Source organism: Hyla sarda, unplaced genomic scaffold (assembly GCF_029499605.1).
Source record: "Hyla sarda isolate aHylSar1 unplaced genomic scaffold, aHylSar1.hap1 scaffold_199, whole genome shotgun sequence".
In the NCBI taxonomy this organism is placed as follows: domain Eukaryota; kingdom Metazoa; phylum Chordata; class Amphibia; order Anura; family Hylidae; genus Hyla; species Hyla sarda.
The window spans coordinates 419,335-438,418 of record NW_026608649.1 but is presented as its reverse complement, the minus strand read 5'-3'; the positions used below and the strand labels follow the sequence as shown (position 1 = coordinate 438,418).

General features: G+C 47.7%; 1 protein-coding gene across 1 annotated transcript in view; it reads right to left on the bottom strand.

The window, feature by feature from the left end:
• Positions 1-19,084, bottom strand: part of LOC130317332 (zinc finger protein 420-like) — a 45,307-nt gene that overhangs the window by 1,787 nt on the left and 24,436 nt on the right. The window contains exons 8-11 of the mRNA XM_056552841.1: positions 16,292-16,471; positions 16,075-16,204; positions 11,852-11,949; positions 6,963-7,080 (exon numbers count right to left, since the gene is read on the bottom strand). Coding sequence (XP_056408816.1) covers positions 6,963-7,080; positions 11,852-11,949; positions 16,075-16,204; positions 16,292-16,471 — 526 coding nt within the window. The remainder of the gene's footprint in view (positions 1-6,962; positions 7,081-11,851; positions 11,950-16,074; positions 16,205-16,291; positions 16,472-19,084) is intronic.

Genomic DNA, 19,084 nt, shown 5'->3' with positions numbered 1-19,084 from the left:
ATCAAGGTAGAAAACTAACAAAAAATAAAAATAAAGGCCGAGGGGGGGGGGTTATCATGATGGGGGCCGTGACCCGGGGGGGATTATATAACATTTATCATGATGGGGGCCGTGACCTGGGAGATTATATAACATTTATCATGATGGGGGCCGTGACCTGGGGGAGTATATAACATTTATCATGATGGGGGCCGTGACCTGGGGGGAGTATATAACATTTATCATGATGGGGGCCGTGACCTGGGGGGATTATATAACATTTATCATGATGGGGGCCGTGACCTGGGGGGATTATATAACATTTATCATGATGGGGGCCGTGACCTGGGAGGATTATATAACATTTATTATGATGGGGGCCGTGACCTGGGAGGAGTATATAACATTTATCATGATGGGGGCCGTGACCTGGGAGGATTATATAACATTTATCATGATGGGGGCCGTGACCTGGGAGGAGTATATAACATTTATCATGATGGGGGCCGTGGCCTGGGAGGAGTATATAACATTTATCATGATGGGGGCCGGGACCTGGGGGGATTATATAACATTTATCATGATGGGGGCCGTGACCTGGGAGGAGTATATAACATTTATCATGATGGGGGCCGTGACCTGGGGGGATTATATAACATTTATCATGATGGGGGCCGTGGCCTGGGAGGAGTATATAACATTTATCATGATGGGGGCCGTGACCTGGGGGGATTATATAACATTTATCATGATGGGGGCCGTGACCTGGGGGGATTATATAACATTTATCATGATGGGGGCCGTGACCTGGGGGGAGTATATAACATTTATCATGATGGGGGCCGTGACCTGGGGGGAGTATATAACATTTATCATGATGGGGGCCGTGACCTGGGGGGAGTATATAACATTTATCATGATGGGGGCCGTGACCTGGGGGGATTATATAACATTTATCATGATGGGGGCCGTGACCTGGGGGGATTATATAACATTTATCATGATGGGGGCCGTGACCTGGGGGGATTATATAACATTTATCATGATGGGGGCCGTGACCTGGGGGGATTATATAACATTTATCATGATGGGGGCCGTGACCTGGGGGGATTATATAACATTTATCATGATGGGGGCCGTGACCTGGGGGGAGTATATAACATTTATCATGATGGGGGCCGTGACCTGGGGGGATTATATAACATTTATCATGATGGGGGCCGTGACCTGGGGGGATTATATAACATTTATCATGATGGGGGCCGTGACCTGGGGGGATTATATAACATTTATCATGATGGGGGCCGTGACCTGGGAGGATTATATAACATTTATCATGATGGGGGCCGTGACCTGGGGGGAGTATATAACATTTATCATGATGGGGGCCGTGACCTGGGGGGAGTATATAACATTTATCATGATGGGGGCCGTGACCTGGGGGGAGTATATAACATTTATCATGATGGGGGCCGTGACCTGGGGGGATTATAACATTTATCATGATGGGGGCCGTGACCTGGGGGGATTATATAACATTTATCATGATGGGGGCCGTGACCTGGGGGGAGTATATAACATTTATCATGATGGGGGCCGTGACCTGGGGGGATTATATAACATTTATCATGATGGGGGCCGTGACCTGGGGGGATTATAACATTTATCATGATGGGGGCCGTGACCTGGGGGGATTATATAACATTTATCATGATGGGGGCCGTGACCTGGGGGGAGTATATAACATTTATCATGATGGGGGCCGTGACCTGGGGGGATTATATAACATTTATCATGATGGGGGCCGTGACCTGGGGGAGTATATAACATTTATCATGATGGGGGCCGTGACCTGGGGGGATTATATAACATTTATCATGATGGGGGCCGTGACCTGGGGGGATTATATAACATTTATCATGATGGGGGCCGTGACCTGGGGGGAGTATATAACATTTATCATGATGGGGGCCGTGACCTGGGAGGAGTATATAACATTTATCATGATGGGGGCCGTGACCTGGGGGGAGTATATAACATTTATCATGATGGGGGCCGTGACCTGGGGGGATTATATAACATTTATCATGATGGGGGCCGTGACCTGGGGGGAGTATATAACATTTATCCTGATGGGGGCCGTGACCTGGGGGGATTATATAACATTTATCATGATGGGGGCCGTGACCTGGGAGGAGTATATAACATTTATCATGATGGGGGCCGTGACCTGGGAGGAGTATATAACATTTATCATGATGGGGGCCGTGACCTGGGGGGATTATATAACATTTATCATGATGGGGGCCGTGACCTGGGGGAGTATATAACATTTATCATGATGGGGGCCGTGACCTGGGGGGATTATATAACATTTATCATGATGGGGGCCGTGACCTGGGGGGATTATATAACATTTATCATGATGGGGGCCGTGACCTGGGGGGAGTATATAACATTTATCATGATGGGGGCCGTGACCTGGGAGGAGTATATAACATTTATCATGATGGGGGCCGTGACCTGGGGGGAGTATATAACATTTATCATGATGGGGGCCGTGACCTGGGGGGATTATATAACATTTATCATGATGGGGGCCGTGACCTGGGGGGAGTATATAACATTTATCATGATGGGGGCCGTGACCTGGGGGGAGTATATAACATTTATCATGATGGGGGCCGTGACCTGGGGGGAGTATATAACATTTATCATGATGGGGGCCGTGACCTGGGGGGATTATATAACATTTATCATGATGGGGGCCGTGACCTGGGGGGATTATATAACATTTATCATGATGGGGGCCGTGACCTGGGGGGATTATATAACATTTATCATGATGGGGGCCGTGACCTGGGAGGATTATATAACATTTATCATGATGGGGGCCGTGACCTGGGGGGAGTATATAACATTTATCATGATGGGGGCCGTGACCTGGGGGGAGTATATAACATTTATCATGATGGGGGCCGTGACCTGGGGGGAGTATATAACATTTATCATGATGGGGGCCGTGACCTGGGGGGATTATAACATTTATCATGATGGGGGCCGTGACCTGGGGGGATTATATAACATTTATCATGATGGGGGCCGTGACCTGGGGGGAGTATATAACATTTATCATGATGGGGGCCGTGACCTGGGGGGATTATATAACATTTATCATGATGGGGGCCGTGACCTGGGGGGATTATAACATTTATCATGATGGGGGCCGTGACCTGGGGGGATTATATAACATTTATCATGATGGGGGCCGTGACCTGGGGGGAGTATATAACATTTATCATGATGGGGGCCGTGACCTGGGGGGATTATATAACATTTATCATGATGGGGGCCGTGACCTGGGGGAGTATATAACATTTATCATGATGGGGGCCGTGACCTGGGGGGATTATATAACATTTATCATGATGGGGGCCGTGACCTGGGGGGATTATATAACATTTATCATGATGGGGGCCGTGACCTGGGGGGAGTATATAACATTTATCATGATGGGGGCCGTGACCTGGGAGGAGTATATAACATTTATCATGATGGGGGCCGTGACCTGGGGGGAGTATATAACATTTATCATGATGGGGGCCGTGACCTGGGGGGATTATATAACATTTATCATGATGGGGGCCGTGACCTGGGGGGAGTATATAACATTTATCCTGATGGGGGCCGTGACCTGGGGGGATTATATAACATTTATCATGATGGGGGCCGTGACCTGGGAGGAGTATATAACATTTATCATGATGGGGGCCGTGACCTGGGAGGAGTATATAACATTTATCATGATGGGGGCCGTGACCTGGGGGGATTATATAACATTTATCATGATGGGGGCCGTGACCTGGGGGAGTATATAACATTTATCATGATGGGGGCCGTGACCTGGGGGGATTATATAACATTTATCATGATGGGGGCCGTGACCTGGGGGGATTATATAACATTTATCATGATGGGGGCCGTGACCTGGGGGGAGTATATAACATTTATCATGATGGGGGCCGTGACCTGGGAGGAGTATATAACATTTATCATGATGGGGGCCGTGACCTGGGGGGAGTATATAACATTTATCATGATGGGGGCCGTGACCTGGGGGGATTATATAACATTTATCATGATGGGGGCCGTGACCTGGGGGGAGTATATAACATTTATCCTGATGGGGGCCGTGACCTGGGGGGATTATATAACATTTATCATGATGGGGGCCGTGACCTGGGAGGAGTATATAACATTTATCATGATGGGGGCCGTGACCTGGGAGGAGTATATAACATTTATCATGATGGGGGCCGTGACCTGGGGGGATTATATAACATTTATCATGATGGGGGCCGTGACCTGGGAGGATTATATAACATTTATCATGATGGGGGCCGTGACCTGGGGGGAGTATATAACATTTATCATGATGGGGGCCGTGACCTGGGGGGAGTATATAACATTTATCATGATGGGGGCCGTGACCTGGGAGGAGTATATAACATTTATCATGATGGGGGCCGTGACCTGGGAGGATTATATAACATTTATCATGATGGGGGCCGTGACCTGGGGGGAGTATATAACATTTATCATGATGGGGGCCGTGACCTGGGGGGATTATATAACATTTATCATGATGGGGGCCGTGACCTGGGGGGATTATATAACATTTATCATGATGGGGGCCGTGACCTGGGGGGATTATATAACATTTATCATGATGGGGGCCGTGACCTGGGAGGAGTATATAACATTTATCATGATGGGGGCCGTGACCTGGGGGAGTATATAACATTTATCATGATGGGGGCCGTGACCTGGGGGGATTATAACATTTATCATGATGGGGGCCGTGACCTGGGAGGAGTATATAACATTTATCATGATGGGGGCCGTGACCTGGGGGGATTATATAACATTTATCATGATGGGGGCCGTGACCTGGGGGGATTATATAACATTTATCATGATGGGGGCCGTGACCCGGGGGGATTATAACATTTATCATGATGGGGGCCGTGACCTGGGAGGAGTATATAACATTTATCATGATGGGGGCCGTGACCTGGGAGGATTATATAACATTTATCATGATGGGGGCAGTGACCTGGGGGGATTATATAACATTTATCATGATGGGGGCCGTGACCTGGGGGGATTATATAACATTTATCATGATGGGGGCCGTGACCCGGGAGGATTATATAACATTTATCATGATGGGGGCCGTGACCTGGGGGGATTATATAACATGTATCATGATGGGGGCCGTGACCTGGGAGGAGTATATAACATGTATCATGATGGGGGCCATGACCTGGGAGGAGTATATAACATTTATCATGATGGGGGCCGTGACCTGGGGGGATTATATAACATTTATCATGATGGGGGCCGTGACCTGGGGGGAGTATATAACATTTATCATGATGGGGGCCGTGACCTGGGGGGATTATATAACATTTATCATGATGGGGGCCGTGACCTGGGGGGATTATATAACATTTATCATGATGGGGGCCGTGACCTGGGGGGATTATATAACATTTATCATGATGGGGGCCGTGACCTGGGGGGATTATAACATTTATCACATGACAGGTACTCTTTAACCCCTTAAGGACAGACCCATTTTTTTACTTTATTGACCAGGCTCTTTTTATTTGATTGGGTCTCTTTAAATGGTAATAACTTTAGAACGTTTTTTCTGAGCGGAGCGATTATTGGGATGGGGGCATTTTTTTTTTTTTTATACTTCATACTTTTATTTAAATGGACACTGTCACAACTTTATTTTTTGATATGTTGTACTACTTATGTACTACAACATATCTCTCATATACTTTTATTTATTTTTTTTTCATTAAAAAGGTTTAATTTACATTTAAAAACCGGCCACTGAAAAAGGACTGATTTTGGAGTGGCAATAGGTCCTTTTTCCGTTAGGCTGCACTCGCTCCCTGCCTGTCAATCATACAGGAGGGAGCGAGCGCATTGGCTCCCCGGCCACTCCTCCCGCACATCACCGCCGCCTCGTTGCCGCCACTGTCCCTGCACGCCCGCTGCTGGACTCTGCAGTAACTGCAAGTGTAATGAGGGAACGGGGTATGCGGGGCGGGGGGGTGGGGGGGGTGGGGGGGGGGGGGGGGAGGAGGGAACAGGCTAGTGCCGTAGCGGGGGGGGGGGGGGGCGTTAACGGTCTAGCAAAAAAAAAAAAAAAATAGGATGGTGGGAGCTACCCTTTAAGAATTTTTTAATTACATTTTACACTTTTTACAGGGTATACAATAAATCCATCTGTACTGCAGCACAGTATGACCTGATCGGCTGCACACAGTACATGGCTGGATCTCACAGGCTTCCATAGCAGGCAGACAGGGGGTCATGATCTGACCTCCTGTTGCCATAGCAACCAACAACGACCCACAATCCTATCGTGACGCCGCCGTTGGTGAACAGGGGGAGCGCGCTCCTCCTGTCAACACCATAGATGCCGCATCTATGGGGTTAATGCTGCAGGTACCGTCATATCACAGCCCCAGCAGCAGCGGCTGGGTCCCACCAGAGCAGGTGATCACCAGGATGTATGCATACGTCCCGGAGCGCTAACGTGTCGGGTGCGGGAACGTATGCATATGTCCTATATGGGAACAACACCTTTCTGGAGGCTTCCACCCATTCGTGAGGACTTCATCAAAACCTTTGTGATTCTAAAAAACCTTGGGAAAGTGTTTAATCCTGCAAAACGAAAAATTCTCAAGACAATATCCTCCATCTGAAGCATTACCGGAGGGAGTAATAAGGCTGCTCTACATGGAGGCCATTTTAAAGGTCTGTTTAAGGCTCAAATCAAGGTGAGAGACCTTAGCGTCTGTTATGACAACTCCAGCCCAGCAGATATCCTATAAGGTATAGATAGAGAGGGAGGAGGAGGAGCATCACATTCCTCCGGGTACTTCCTTTCTATTACTCACCTGGACTAATATCAGTAGGAATGTCCTCTTCCTTACACGCCTGATCCCTCCTCACATCCATTTCTTCTTCTTCTTCTTCTTCAACAACTTCAATTTTAAGGTCTAAGAGATTTTCATCCTGATCCAAAATATGAACCAAATAATAAATTATAATAATTCAGATTTATGGAAACAAGAAAATAATGACACAAATCGTCCATGATGGCCCCGACCATCTACCTGATCATCCTGTAGGACATTGTCCTCTCCATCTACCTGATCATCCTGTAGGACATTGTCCTCTCTACCTGATCATCCTGTAGGACATTGTCCTCTCTACCTGATCATCCTGTAGGACATTGTCCTCTCCATCTACCTGATCATCCTGTAGGACATTGTCCTCTCCATCTACCTGATCATCCTGTAGGACATTGTCCTCTCCATCTACCTGATCATCCTGTAGGACATTGTTCTCTCCATCTACCTGATCATCCTGTAGGACATTGTCCTCTCTACCTGATCATCCTGTAGGACATTGTCATCTCCATCTACCTGATCATCCTGTAGGATATTGTCCTCTCTACCTGATCATCCTGTAGGACATTGTCCTCTCCACCTGATCATTCTGTAGGACATTGTCCTCTCCATCTACCTGATCATCCTATAGGATATTGTCCTCTCTACCTGATCATCCTGTAAGACATTGTCCTCTCTACCTGATCATCCTGTAGGATATTGTCCTCTCCATCTACCTGATCATCCTGTAGGACATTGTCCTCTCCATCTACCTGATCATCCTGTAGGACATTGTCCTCTCTACCTGATCATCTTGTAGGACATTGTCCTCTCTACCTGATCATCCTGTAGGACATTGTCCTCTCCATCTACCTGATCATCCTGTAGGACATTGTCCTCTCCATCTACCTGATCATCCTGTAAGACATTGTCCTCTCCATCTACCTGATCATCATGTAGGACATTGTCCTCTCTACCTGATCATCCTGTAGGACATTGTCCTCTCCATCTACCTGATCATCATGTAGGACATTGTCCTCTCTACCTGATCATCCTGTAGGACATTGTCCTCTCCATCTACCTGATCATCCTGTAGGACATTGTCCTCTCCATCTACCTGATCATCCTGTAGGACACTGTCCTCTCCATCTACCTGATCATCCTGTAGGACATTGTCCTCTCCATCTAACTGATCACCCTGTAGGACATTGTCCTCTCCATCTACCTGATCATCCTGTAGACATTGTCCTCTCCATCTAACTGATCACCCTGTAGGACATTGTCCTCTCCATCTACCTCATCATCCTGTAGGACATTGTCCTCTCCATCTACCTGATCATCCTGTAGGACATTGTCCTCTTCATCTACCTGATCATCCTGTAGGACATTGTCCTCTCCATCTACCTGATCATCCTGTAGGACATTGTCCTCTCCATCTACCTGATCATCCTGTAGGACATTGTCCTCTCTACCTGATCATCCTGTAGGACATTATCCTCTCTACCTGATCATCCTGTAGGACATTGTCCTCTCCATCTACCTGATCATCCTGTAGGACATTGTCCTCTCTACCTGATCATCCTGTAGGACATTGTCCTCTCTACCTGATCATCCTGTAGGACATTGTCATCTCCATCTACCTGATCATCCTGTAGGACATTGTCCTCTCCATCTACCTGATCATCCTGTAGGACATTGTCCTCTCCATCTACCTGATCATCCTGTAGGACATTATCCTCTCTACCTGATCATCCTGTAGGACATTGTCCTCTCCATCTACCTGATCATCCTGTAGGACATTGTCCTCTCTACCTGATCATCCTGTAGGACATTGTCCTCTCTACCTGATCATCCTGTAGGACATTGTCATCTCCATCTACCTGATCATCCTGTAGGACATTGTCCTCTCCATCTACCTGATCATCCTGTAGGACATTGTCCTCTCCATCTACCTGATCATCCTGTAGGACATTGTCCTCTCCATCTACCTGATCATCCTGTAGGACATTGTCCTCTCCATCTACCTGATCATCCTGTAGGACATTGTCCTCTCTACCTGATCATCCTGTAGGACATTGTCCTCTCCATCTACCTGATCATCCTGTAGGACATTGTCCTCTCCATCTAACTGATCACCCTGTAGGACATTGTCCTCTCCATCTACCTGATCATCCTGTAGACATTGTCCTCTTCATTTAACTGATCATCCTGTAGGACATTGTCCTCTCCATCTACCTCATCATCCTGTAGGACATTGTCCTCTCCATCTACCTGATCATCCTGTAGGACATTGTCCTCTCTACCTGATCATCCTGTAGGACATTGTCCTCTCCATCTACCTGATCATCCTGTAGGACATTGTCCTCTCCATCTAACTGATCACCCTGTAGGACATTGTTCTCTCCATCTACCTGATCATCCTGTAGGATATTGTCCTCTCTACCTGATCATCCTGTAGGACATTGTCCTCTCTACCTGATCATCCTGTAGGACATTGTCCTCTCCACCTGATCATCCTGTAGGACATTGTCCTCTCCATCTACCTGATCATCCTGTAGGATATTGTCCTCTCTACCTGATCATCCTGTAGGACATTGTCCTCTCCACCTGATCATTCTGTAGGACATTGTCCTCTCCACCTGATCATCCTGTAGGACATTGTCCTCTCCACCTGATCATCCTGTAGGATATTGTCCTCTCTACCTGATCATCATGTAGGACATTGTCCTCTCTACCTGATCATCCTGTAGGACATTGTCCTCTCCATCTACCTGATCATCCTGTAGGACATTGTCCTCTCCATCTACCTGATCATCCTGTAGGACATTGTCCTCTCTACCTGATCATCCTGTAGGACATTGTCCTCTCCATCTACCTGATCATCCTGTAGGACATTGTCCTCTCCATCTACCTGATCATCCTGTAGGATATTGTCCTCTCTACCTGATCATCCTGTAGGACATTGTCCTCTCTACCTGATCATCCTGTAGGACATTGTCCTCTCCATCTACCTGATCATCCTGTAGGACATTGTCCTCTCCATCTACCTGATCATCCTGTAGGATATTGTCCTCTCTACCTGATCATCCTGTAGGACATTGTCCTCTCCATCTACCTGATCATCCTGTAGGACATTGTCCTCTCCATCTACCTGATCATCCTGTAGGACATTGTCCTCTCCATCTACCTGATCATCCTGTAGGACATTGTCCTCTCCATCTACCTGATCATCCTGTAGGACATTGTCCTCTCTACCTGATCATCCTGTAGGACATTGTCCTCTCCATCTACCTGATCATCCTGTAGGATATTGTCCTCTCTACCTGATCATCCTGTAGGACATTGTCCTCTCCATCTACCTGATCATCCTGTAGGACATTGTCCTCTCCATCTACCTGATCATCATGTAGGACATTGTCCTCTCCATCTACCTGATCATCCTGTAGGACATTGTCCTCTCCATCTACCTGATCATCCTGTAGGACATTGTCATCTCCATCTACCTGATCATCTTGTAGGACATTGTCCTCTCCATCTGCCTGATCATCCTGTAGGACATTGTCCTCTCCATCTACCTGATCCTCCTGTAGGACATTGTCCTCTCCATCTACCTGATCATCTTGTAGGACATTGTCCTCTCCATCTACCTGATCATCCTGTAGGACATTGTCCTCTTCATCTACCTGATCATCCTGTAGGACATTGTCCTCTCTACCTGATCATCCTGTAGGACATTGTCCTCTCCATCTACCTGATCATCCTGTAGGACATTGTCCTCTCCATCTACCTGATCATCCTGTAGGACATTGTCCTCTCTACCTGATCATCCTGTAGGACATTGTCCTCTCCACCTGATCATCCTGTAGGACATTGTCCTCTCCATCTACCTGATCATCATGTAGGACATTGTCCTCTCCATCTACCTGATCATCCTGTAGGACATTGTCCTCTCCATCTACCTGATCATCCTGTAGGACATTGTCCTCTCCATCTACCTGATCATCCTGTAGGACATTGTCCTCTCCATCTACCTGATCATCCTGTAGGACATTGTCCTCTCCATCTACCTGATCATCCTGTAGGACATTGTCCTCTCCATCTACCTGATCATCCTGTAGGACATTGTCCTCTCCATCTACCTGATCATCCTGTAGGACATTGTCCTCTCCATCTACCTGATCATCCTGTAGGACATTGTCCTCTCTACCTGATCATCCTGTAGGACATTGTCCTCTCTACCTGATCATCCTGTAGGACATTGTCCTCTCCATCTACCTGATCATCCTGTAGGACATTGTCCTCTCCATCTACCTGATCATCCTGTAGGACATTGTCCTCTCCATCTACCTCATCATCCTGTAGGACATTGTCCTCTCTACCTGATCATCATGTAGGACATTGTCCTCTCTACCTGATCATCCTGTAGGACATTGTCCTCTCCATCTACCTGATCATCCTGTAGGACATTGTCCTCTCCATCTACCTGATCATCCTGTAAGACATTGTCCTCTCCATCTACCTGATCATCCTGTAGGACATTGTCCTCTCTACCTGATCATCCTGTAGGACATTGTCCTCTCCACCTGATCATCCTGTAGGACATTGTCCTCTCCACCTGATCATCCTGTAGGACATTGTCCTCTCCATCTACCTGATCATCCTGTAGGACATTGTCCTCTCCATCTACCTGATCATCCTGTAGGACATTGTCCTCTCCATCTACCTGATCATCCTGTAGGACATTGTCCTCTCCATCTACCTGATCATCCTGTAGGACATTGTCCTCTCTATCTACCTGATCATCCTGTAAGACATTGTCCTCTCTATCTACCTGATCATCCTGTAGGACATTGTCCTCTCTACCTGATCATCCTGTAGGACATTGTCCTCTCTACCTGATCATCCTGTAGGACATTGTCCTCTCCTCCCGGACAGTCCTTGGAATCCAGAGGAGCAGGACATCTCTCTGGTGGATTCCTCTTCTTGGATCCATCTGTAGGAGACACACAGTGACTGAATACATTGTGTGGATGATCAGATGATGGGGGATCTAGGGGCCCCAATACTGCTCTCTCCTTTACCATCAATGAGAGTCTCCTCTTACCCGGTGGTGATGTTGGGGGCCGGTGGTCTATAATAAATATATCTTACCCAGTGGTGATGTTGGGGGCCGGTGGTCTATAATAAATATATCTTACCCAGTGGTGATGTTGGGGGCCGGTGGTCTATAATAAATATATCTTACCCAGTGGTGATGTTGGGGGCCGGTGGTCTATAATAAATATATCTTACCCAGTGGTGATGTTGGGGGCCGGTGGTCTATAATAAATATATCTTACCCAGTGGTGATGTTGGGGGCCGGTGGTCTATAATAAATATATCTTACACAGTGGTGATGTTGGGGGCCGGTGGTCTATAATAAATATATCTTACCCGGTGGTGATGTTGGGGGCCGGTGGTCTATAATAAATATATCTTACCCAGTGGCGATGTTCGGGGCCGGTGGTCTATAATAAATATATCTTAACCGGTGGTGATGTTCGGGGCCGGTGGTCTATAATAAATATATCTTACCCAGTGGTGATGTTCGGGGCCGGTGGTCTATAATAAATATATCTTACCCGGTGGTGATGTTCGGGGCCAGTGGTATATAATAAATATATCTTACCCAGTGGTGATGTTCGGGGCCGGTGGTCTATAATAAATATATCTTACCCGGTGGTGATGTTGGGGGCCGGTGGTCTATAATAAATATATCTTACCCGGTGGTGATGTGAGGGGCCGGTGGTCTATAATAAATATATCTTACCCGGTGGTGATGTGAGGGGCCGGTGGTCTATAATAAATATATCTTACCCAGTGGTGATGTTGGGGGCCGGTGTCTATAATAAATGTATCTTACCCGGTGGTGATGTTCGGGGCCGGTGGTCTATAATAAATATATCTTACCCGGTGGTGATGTTGGGGGCCGGTGGTCTATAATAAATATATCTTACCCAGTGGTGATGTTGGGGGCCGGTGGTCTATAATAAATATATATTACCCGGTGGTGATGTTGGGGGCCGGTGGTCTATAATAAATATATCTTACCCAGTGGTGATGTTGGGGGCCGGTGGTCTATAATAAATATATCTTACCCAGTGGTGATGTTGGGGGCCGGTGGTCTATAATAAATATATCTTACCCGGTGGTGATGTTGGGGGCCGGTGGTCTATAATAAATATATCTTACCCAGTGGTGATGTTCGGGGCCTGTGGTCTATAATAAATATATCTTACCCAGTGGTGATGTTCGGGGCCGGTGGTCTATAATAAATATATCTTTACCGGTGGTGATGTTCGGGGCCTGTGGTCTATAATAAATATATCTTACCCAGTGGTGATGTTGGGGGCCGGTGGTCTATAATAAATATATCTTACCCAGTGGTGATGTTCGGGGCCGGTGGTCTATAATAAATATATCTTACCCGGTGGTGATGTTCGGGGCCGGTGGTCTATAATAAATATATCTTACCCAGTGGTGATGTTGGGGGCCGGTGGTCTATAATAAATATATCTTACCCAGTGGTGATGTTCGGGGCCGGTGGTCTATAATAAATATATCTTACCCAGTGGTGATGTTCGGGGCCGGTGGTCTATAATAAATAGTGGTGATGTTGGGGGCCGGTGGTCTATAATAAATATATCTTACCCAGTGGTTATGTTGGGGGCCGGTGGTCTATAATAAATATATCTTACCCAGTGGTTATGTTGGGGGCCGGTGGTCTATAATAAATATATCTTACCCAGTGGTGATGTTCAGGGCCGGTGGTCTATAATAAATATATATCTTACCCAGTGGTGATGTTCGGGGCCGGTGGTCTATAATTAATATATCTTACCCGGTGGTGATGTTCGGGGCCGGTGGTCTATAATAAATATATCTTATCCGGTGGTGATGTTCGGGGCCGGTGGTCTATAATAAATATATCTTACCCAGTGGTGATGTTCGGGGCCGGTGATCTATAATAAATATATCTTACCCAGTGGTGATGTTCGGGGCCGGTGGTCTATAATAAATATATCTTACCCAGTGGTGATGTTGGGGGCCGGTGGTCTATAATAAATATATCTTACCCAGTGGTGATGTTGGGGGCCGGTGGTCTATAATAAATATATCTTACCCAGTGGTTATGTTGGGGGCCGGTGGTCTATAATAAATATATCTTACCCAGTGGTGATGTTCGGGGCCGGTGGTCTATAATTAATATATCTTACCCGGTGGTGATGTTCGGGGCCGGTGGTCTATAATAAATATATCTGATCCGGTGGTGATGTTCGGGGCCGGTGGTCTATAATAAATATATCTTACCCAGTGGTGATGTTCGGGGCCGGTGATCTATAATAAATATATCTTACCCAGTGGTGATGTTCGGGGCCGGTGGTCTATAATAAATAGTGGTGATGTTGGGGGCCGGTGGTCTATAATAAATATATCTTACCCAGTGGTTATGTTGGGGGCCGGTGGTCTATAATAAATATATCTTACCCAGTGGTGATGTTGGGGGCCGGTGGTCTATAATAAATATATATCTTACCCAGTGGTGATGTTCGGGGCCGGTGGTCTATAATAAATAGTGGTGATGTTGGGGGCCGGTGGTCTATAATAAATATATCTTACCCAGTGGTTATGTTGGGGGCCGGTGGTCTATAATAAATATATCTTACCCAGTGGTGATGTTGGGGGCCGGTGGTCTATAATAAATATATCTTACCCAGTGGTGATGTTCAGGGCCGGTGGTCTATAATAAATATATATCTTACCCAGTGGTGATGTTCGGGGCCGGTGGTCTATAATTAATATATCTTACCCGGTGGTGATGTTCGGGGCCGGTGGTCTATAATAAATATATCTTACCCGGTGGTGATGTTCGGGGCCGGTGGTCTATAATAAATATATCTTACCCAGTGGTGATGTTGGAGGCCGGTGGTCTATAATAAATATATCTTACCCAGTGGTGATGTTCTGGGCCGGTGGTCTATAATAAATATATCTTACCCGGTGGTGATGTTCGGGGCCGGTGGTCTATAATAAATATATCTTACCCAGTGGTGATGTTGGGGGCCGGTGGTCTATAATAAATATATCTTACCCAGTGGTGATGTAGGGGGCCGGTGGTCTATAATAAATATATCTTACCCAGTGGTGATGTTGGGGGCCGGTGGTCTATAATAAATATATCTTACCCAGTGGTGATGTTGGGGGCCGGTGGTCTATAATAAATATATCTTACCCAGTGGTGATGTTGGGGGCCGGTGGTCTATAATAAATATATCTTACCCAGTGGTGATGTTCGGGGCCGGTGGTCTATAATAAATATATCTTACCCAGTGGTGATGTTCGGGGCCGGTGGTCTATAATAAATATATCTTACCCAGTGGTGATGTTGGGGGCCGGTGGTCTATAATAAATATATCTTACCCAGTGGTGATGTTGGGGGCCGGTGGTCTATAATAAATATATCTTACCCAGTGGTGATGTTGGGGGCCGGTGGTCTATAATAAATATATCTTACCCAGTGGTGATGTTGGGGGCCGGTGGTCTATAATAAATATATCTTACCCAGTGGTGATGTTCGGGGCCGGTGGTCTATAATAAATATATCTTACCCAGTGGTGATGTTCGGGGCCGGTGGTCTATAATAAATATATCTTACCCAGTGGTGATGTTCGGGGCCGGTGGTCTATAATAAATATATCTTACCCAGTGGTGATGTTCGGGGCCGGTGGTCTATAATAAATATATCTTACCCGGTGGTGATGTTGGGGGCCGGTGGTCTATAATAAATATATCTTACCCGGTGGTGATGTTCGGGGCCGGTGGTCTATAATAAATATATCTTACCCGGTGGTGATGTTCGGGGCCGGTGGTCTATAATAAATATATCTTACCCAGTGGTGATGTTGGGGGCCGGTGGTCTATAATAAATATATCTTACCCGGTGGTGATGTTCGGGGCCGGTGGTCTATAATAAATATATCTTACCCGGTGGTGATGTTCGGGGCCGGTGGTCTATAATAAATATATCTTACCCGGTGGTGATGTTCGGGGCCGGTGGTCTATAATAAATATATCTTACCCGGTGGTGATGTTCGGGGCCGGTGGTCCTCCATCATGACTATGTCCTGGTACAGATCCTTGTGTCCTTCTATATACTCCCACTCCTCCATGGAGAAATAGACAGTGACATCCTGACACCTTATAGGAACCTGACACACACAATGATCCAGTCATCATCCAGACCCATCATCCCTTGTGTTCCTGTATAATGTCCCAGCATTCCCAGCAGCGCTCACCTCTCCAGTCAGCAGCTCCATCATCTTGTGGGTGAGTTCTAGGATCTTCTGCTCATTGTTCCTCTCAGGTATCAGTGAGGGAGGTGGAGGCTCCGTGATGGGGCCCCGGGCCCTGCTCCATCCTCCTGACCTGCTGGGGGCCACACACTCTCCAGATGTCTTCTTCACTACTGTGTAATCCTGAGTATGGAGAGACCCCGATAAATATCCCTATATACAGACCCCTCACCTCTCCGGTCATGTCCTGTATTATCCCTAGAGATAAGAGGTCATGTGACCATTTCCCACAATCCCTCACCTCTCCGGTCATGTCCTGTATTATCCCTAGAGATAAGAGGTCATGTGACCATTTCCCACAATCCCTCACCTCTCCGGTCATGTCCTGTATTATCCCTAGAGATAAGAGGTCATGTGACCATTTCCCACAATCCCTCACCTCTCCGGTCATGTCCTGTATTATCCCTAGAGATAAGAGGTCATGTGACCATTTCCCACAATCCCTCACCTCTCCGGTCATGTCCTGTATTATCCCTAGAGATAAGAGGTCATGTGACCATTTCCCACAATCCCTCACCTCTCCGGTCATGTCCTGTATTATCCCTAGAGATAAGAGGTCATGTGACCATTTCCCACAATCCCTCACCTCTCCGGTCATGTCCTGTATTATCCCTAGAGATAAGAGGTCATGTGACCATTTCCCACAATCCCTCACCTCTCCGGTCAGCAGGTAGATGATCTCCAGGCTGAGCTCTAGGATCCTCTCGGTGGTCGGTGACATTCCTCTATAGATCCTATATATACGGCGCTGGAGTTTTCCTTCTCTTCAGGATATATTCGGGGGGCGTCCTGTCCCCTCTATAAAGCCCCTGTGTGCATTGTGTACAGGTGTATAAAGAACTACAAGTCCCACAATAACCAGGAGCAAGATGTTACATCCTGGAGGCTGAAGGACCTGTGATGATGTCATGGCCATGTGACCGCTCATGTGTGTGGGAGGAGTCAGGCTGGGCCATATGACCGCTCATGTGTGTGGGAGGAGTCAGGCTGGGCCATGTGACCGCTCATGTGTGTGGGAGGAGTCAGGCTGGGTCATGTGATCGCTCCTTCCAGGAATCCAGACAATACAGCTCCGCACTGTACACTGTATATACACACGGCTCCGCACTGTACACTGTATATACACACGGCTCCGCACTGTACACTGTATATACACACGGCTCCGCACTGTACACTGTATATACACACGGCTCCGCACCGTACACTGTATACACACACGGCTCCGCACCGTACACTGTATATACACACGGCTCCGCACTGTACACTGTATATACACACGGCTCCGCACTGTACACTGTATATACACACGGCTCCGCACCGTACACTGTATACACACACGGCTCCGCACCGTACACTGTATACACACACGGCTCCGCACCGTACACTGTATACACACACGGCTCCGCACCGTACACTGTATACACACACGGCTCCGCACCGTACACTGTATACACACACGGCTCCGCACCGTACACTGTATACACACACGGCTCCGCACCGTACACTGTATACACACACACGGCTCCGCACCGTACACTGTATACACACACACGGCTCCGCACCGTACACTGTATATACACACGGCTCCGCACCGTACACTGTATACACACACGGCTCCGCACCGTACACTGTATACACACACACGGCTCCGCACCGTACACTGTATACACACACGGCTCCGCACCGTACACTGTATACACACGGCTCCGCACCGTACACTGTATATACACACACGGCTCCGCACCGTACACTGTATATACACACACGGCTCCGCACCGTACACTGTATACACACACGGCTCCGCACCGTACACTGTATACACACACGGCTCCGCACCGTACACTGTATACACACACGGCTCCGCACCGTACACTGTATACACACACGGCTCCGCACCGTACACTGTATACACACACGGCTCCGCACCGTACACTGTATACACACACGGCTCCGCACCGTACACTGTATACACACACGGCTCCGCACCGTACACTGTATACACACACGGCTCCGCACCGTACACTGTATACACACACGGCTCCGCACCGTACACTGTATACACACACGGCTCCGCACCGTACACTGTATACACACACGGCTCCGCACCGTACACTGTATACACACACACGGCTCCGCACCGTACACTGTATACACACACACGGCTCCGCACCGTACACTGTATACACACACACGGCTCCGCACCGTACACTGTATACACACACACGGCTCCGCACCGTACACTGTATACACACACGGCTCCGCACCGTACACTGTATACACACGGCTCCGCACCGTACACTGTATATACACACGGCTCCGCACCGTACACTGTATACACACACGGCTCCGCACCGTACACTGTATACACACACGGCTCCGCACCGTACACTGTATACACACACGGCTCCGCACCGTACACTGTATACACACACGGCTCCGCACCGTACACTGTATACACACACGGCTCCGCACCGTACACTGTATACACACACACGGCTCCGCACCGTACACTGTATACACACACACGGCTCCGCACCGTACACTGTATACACACACACGGCTCCGCACCGTACACTGTATACACACACACGGCTCCGCACCGTACACTGTATACACACACGGCTCCGCACCGTACACTGTATACACACGGCTCCGCACCGTACACTGTATATACACACACGGCTCCGCACCGTACACTGTATACACACACGGCTCCGCACCGTACACTGTATACAC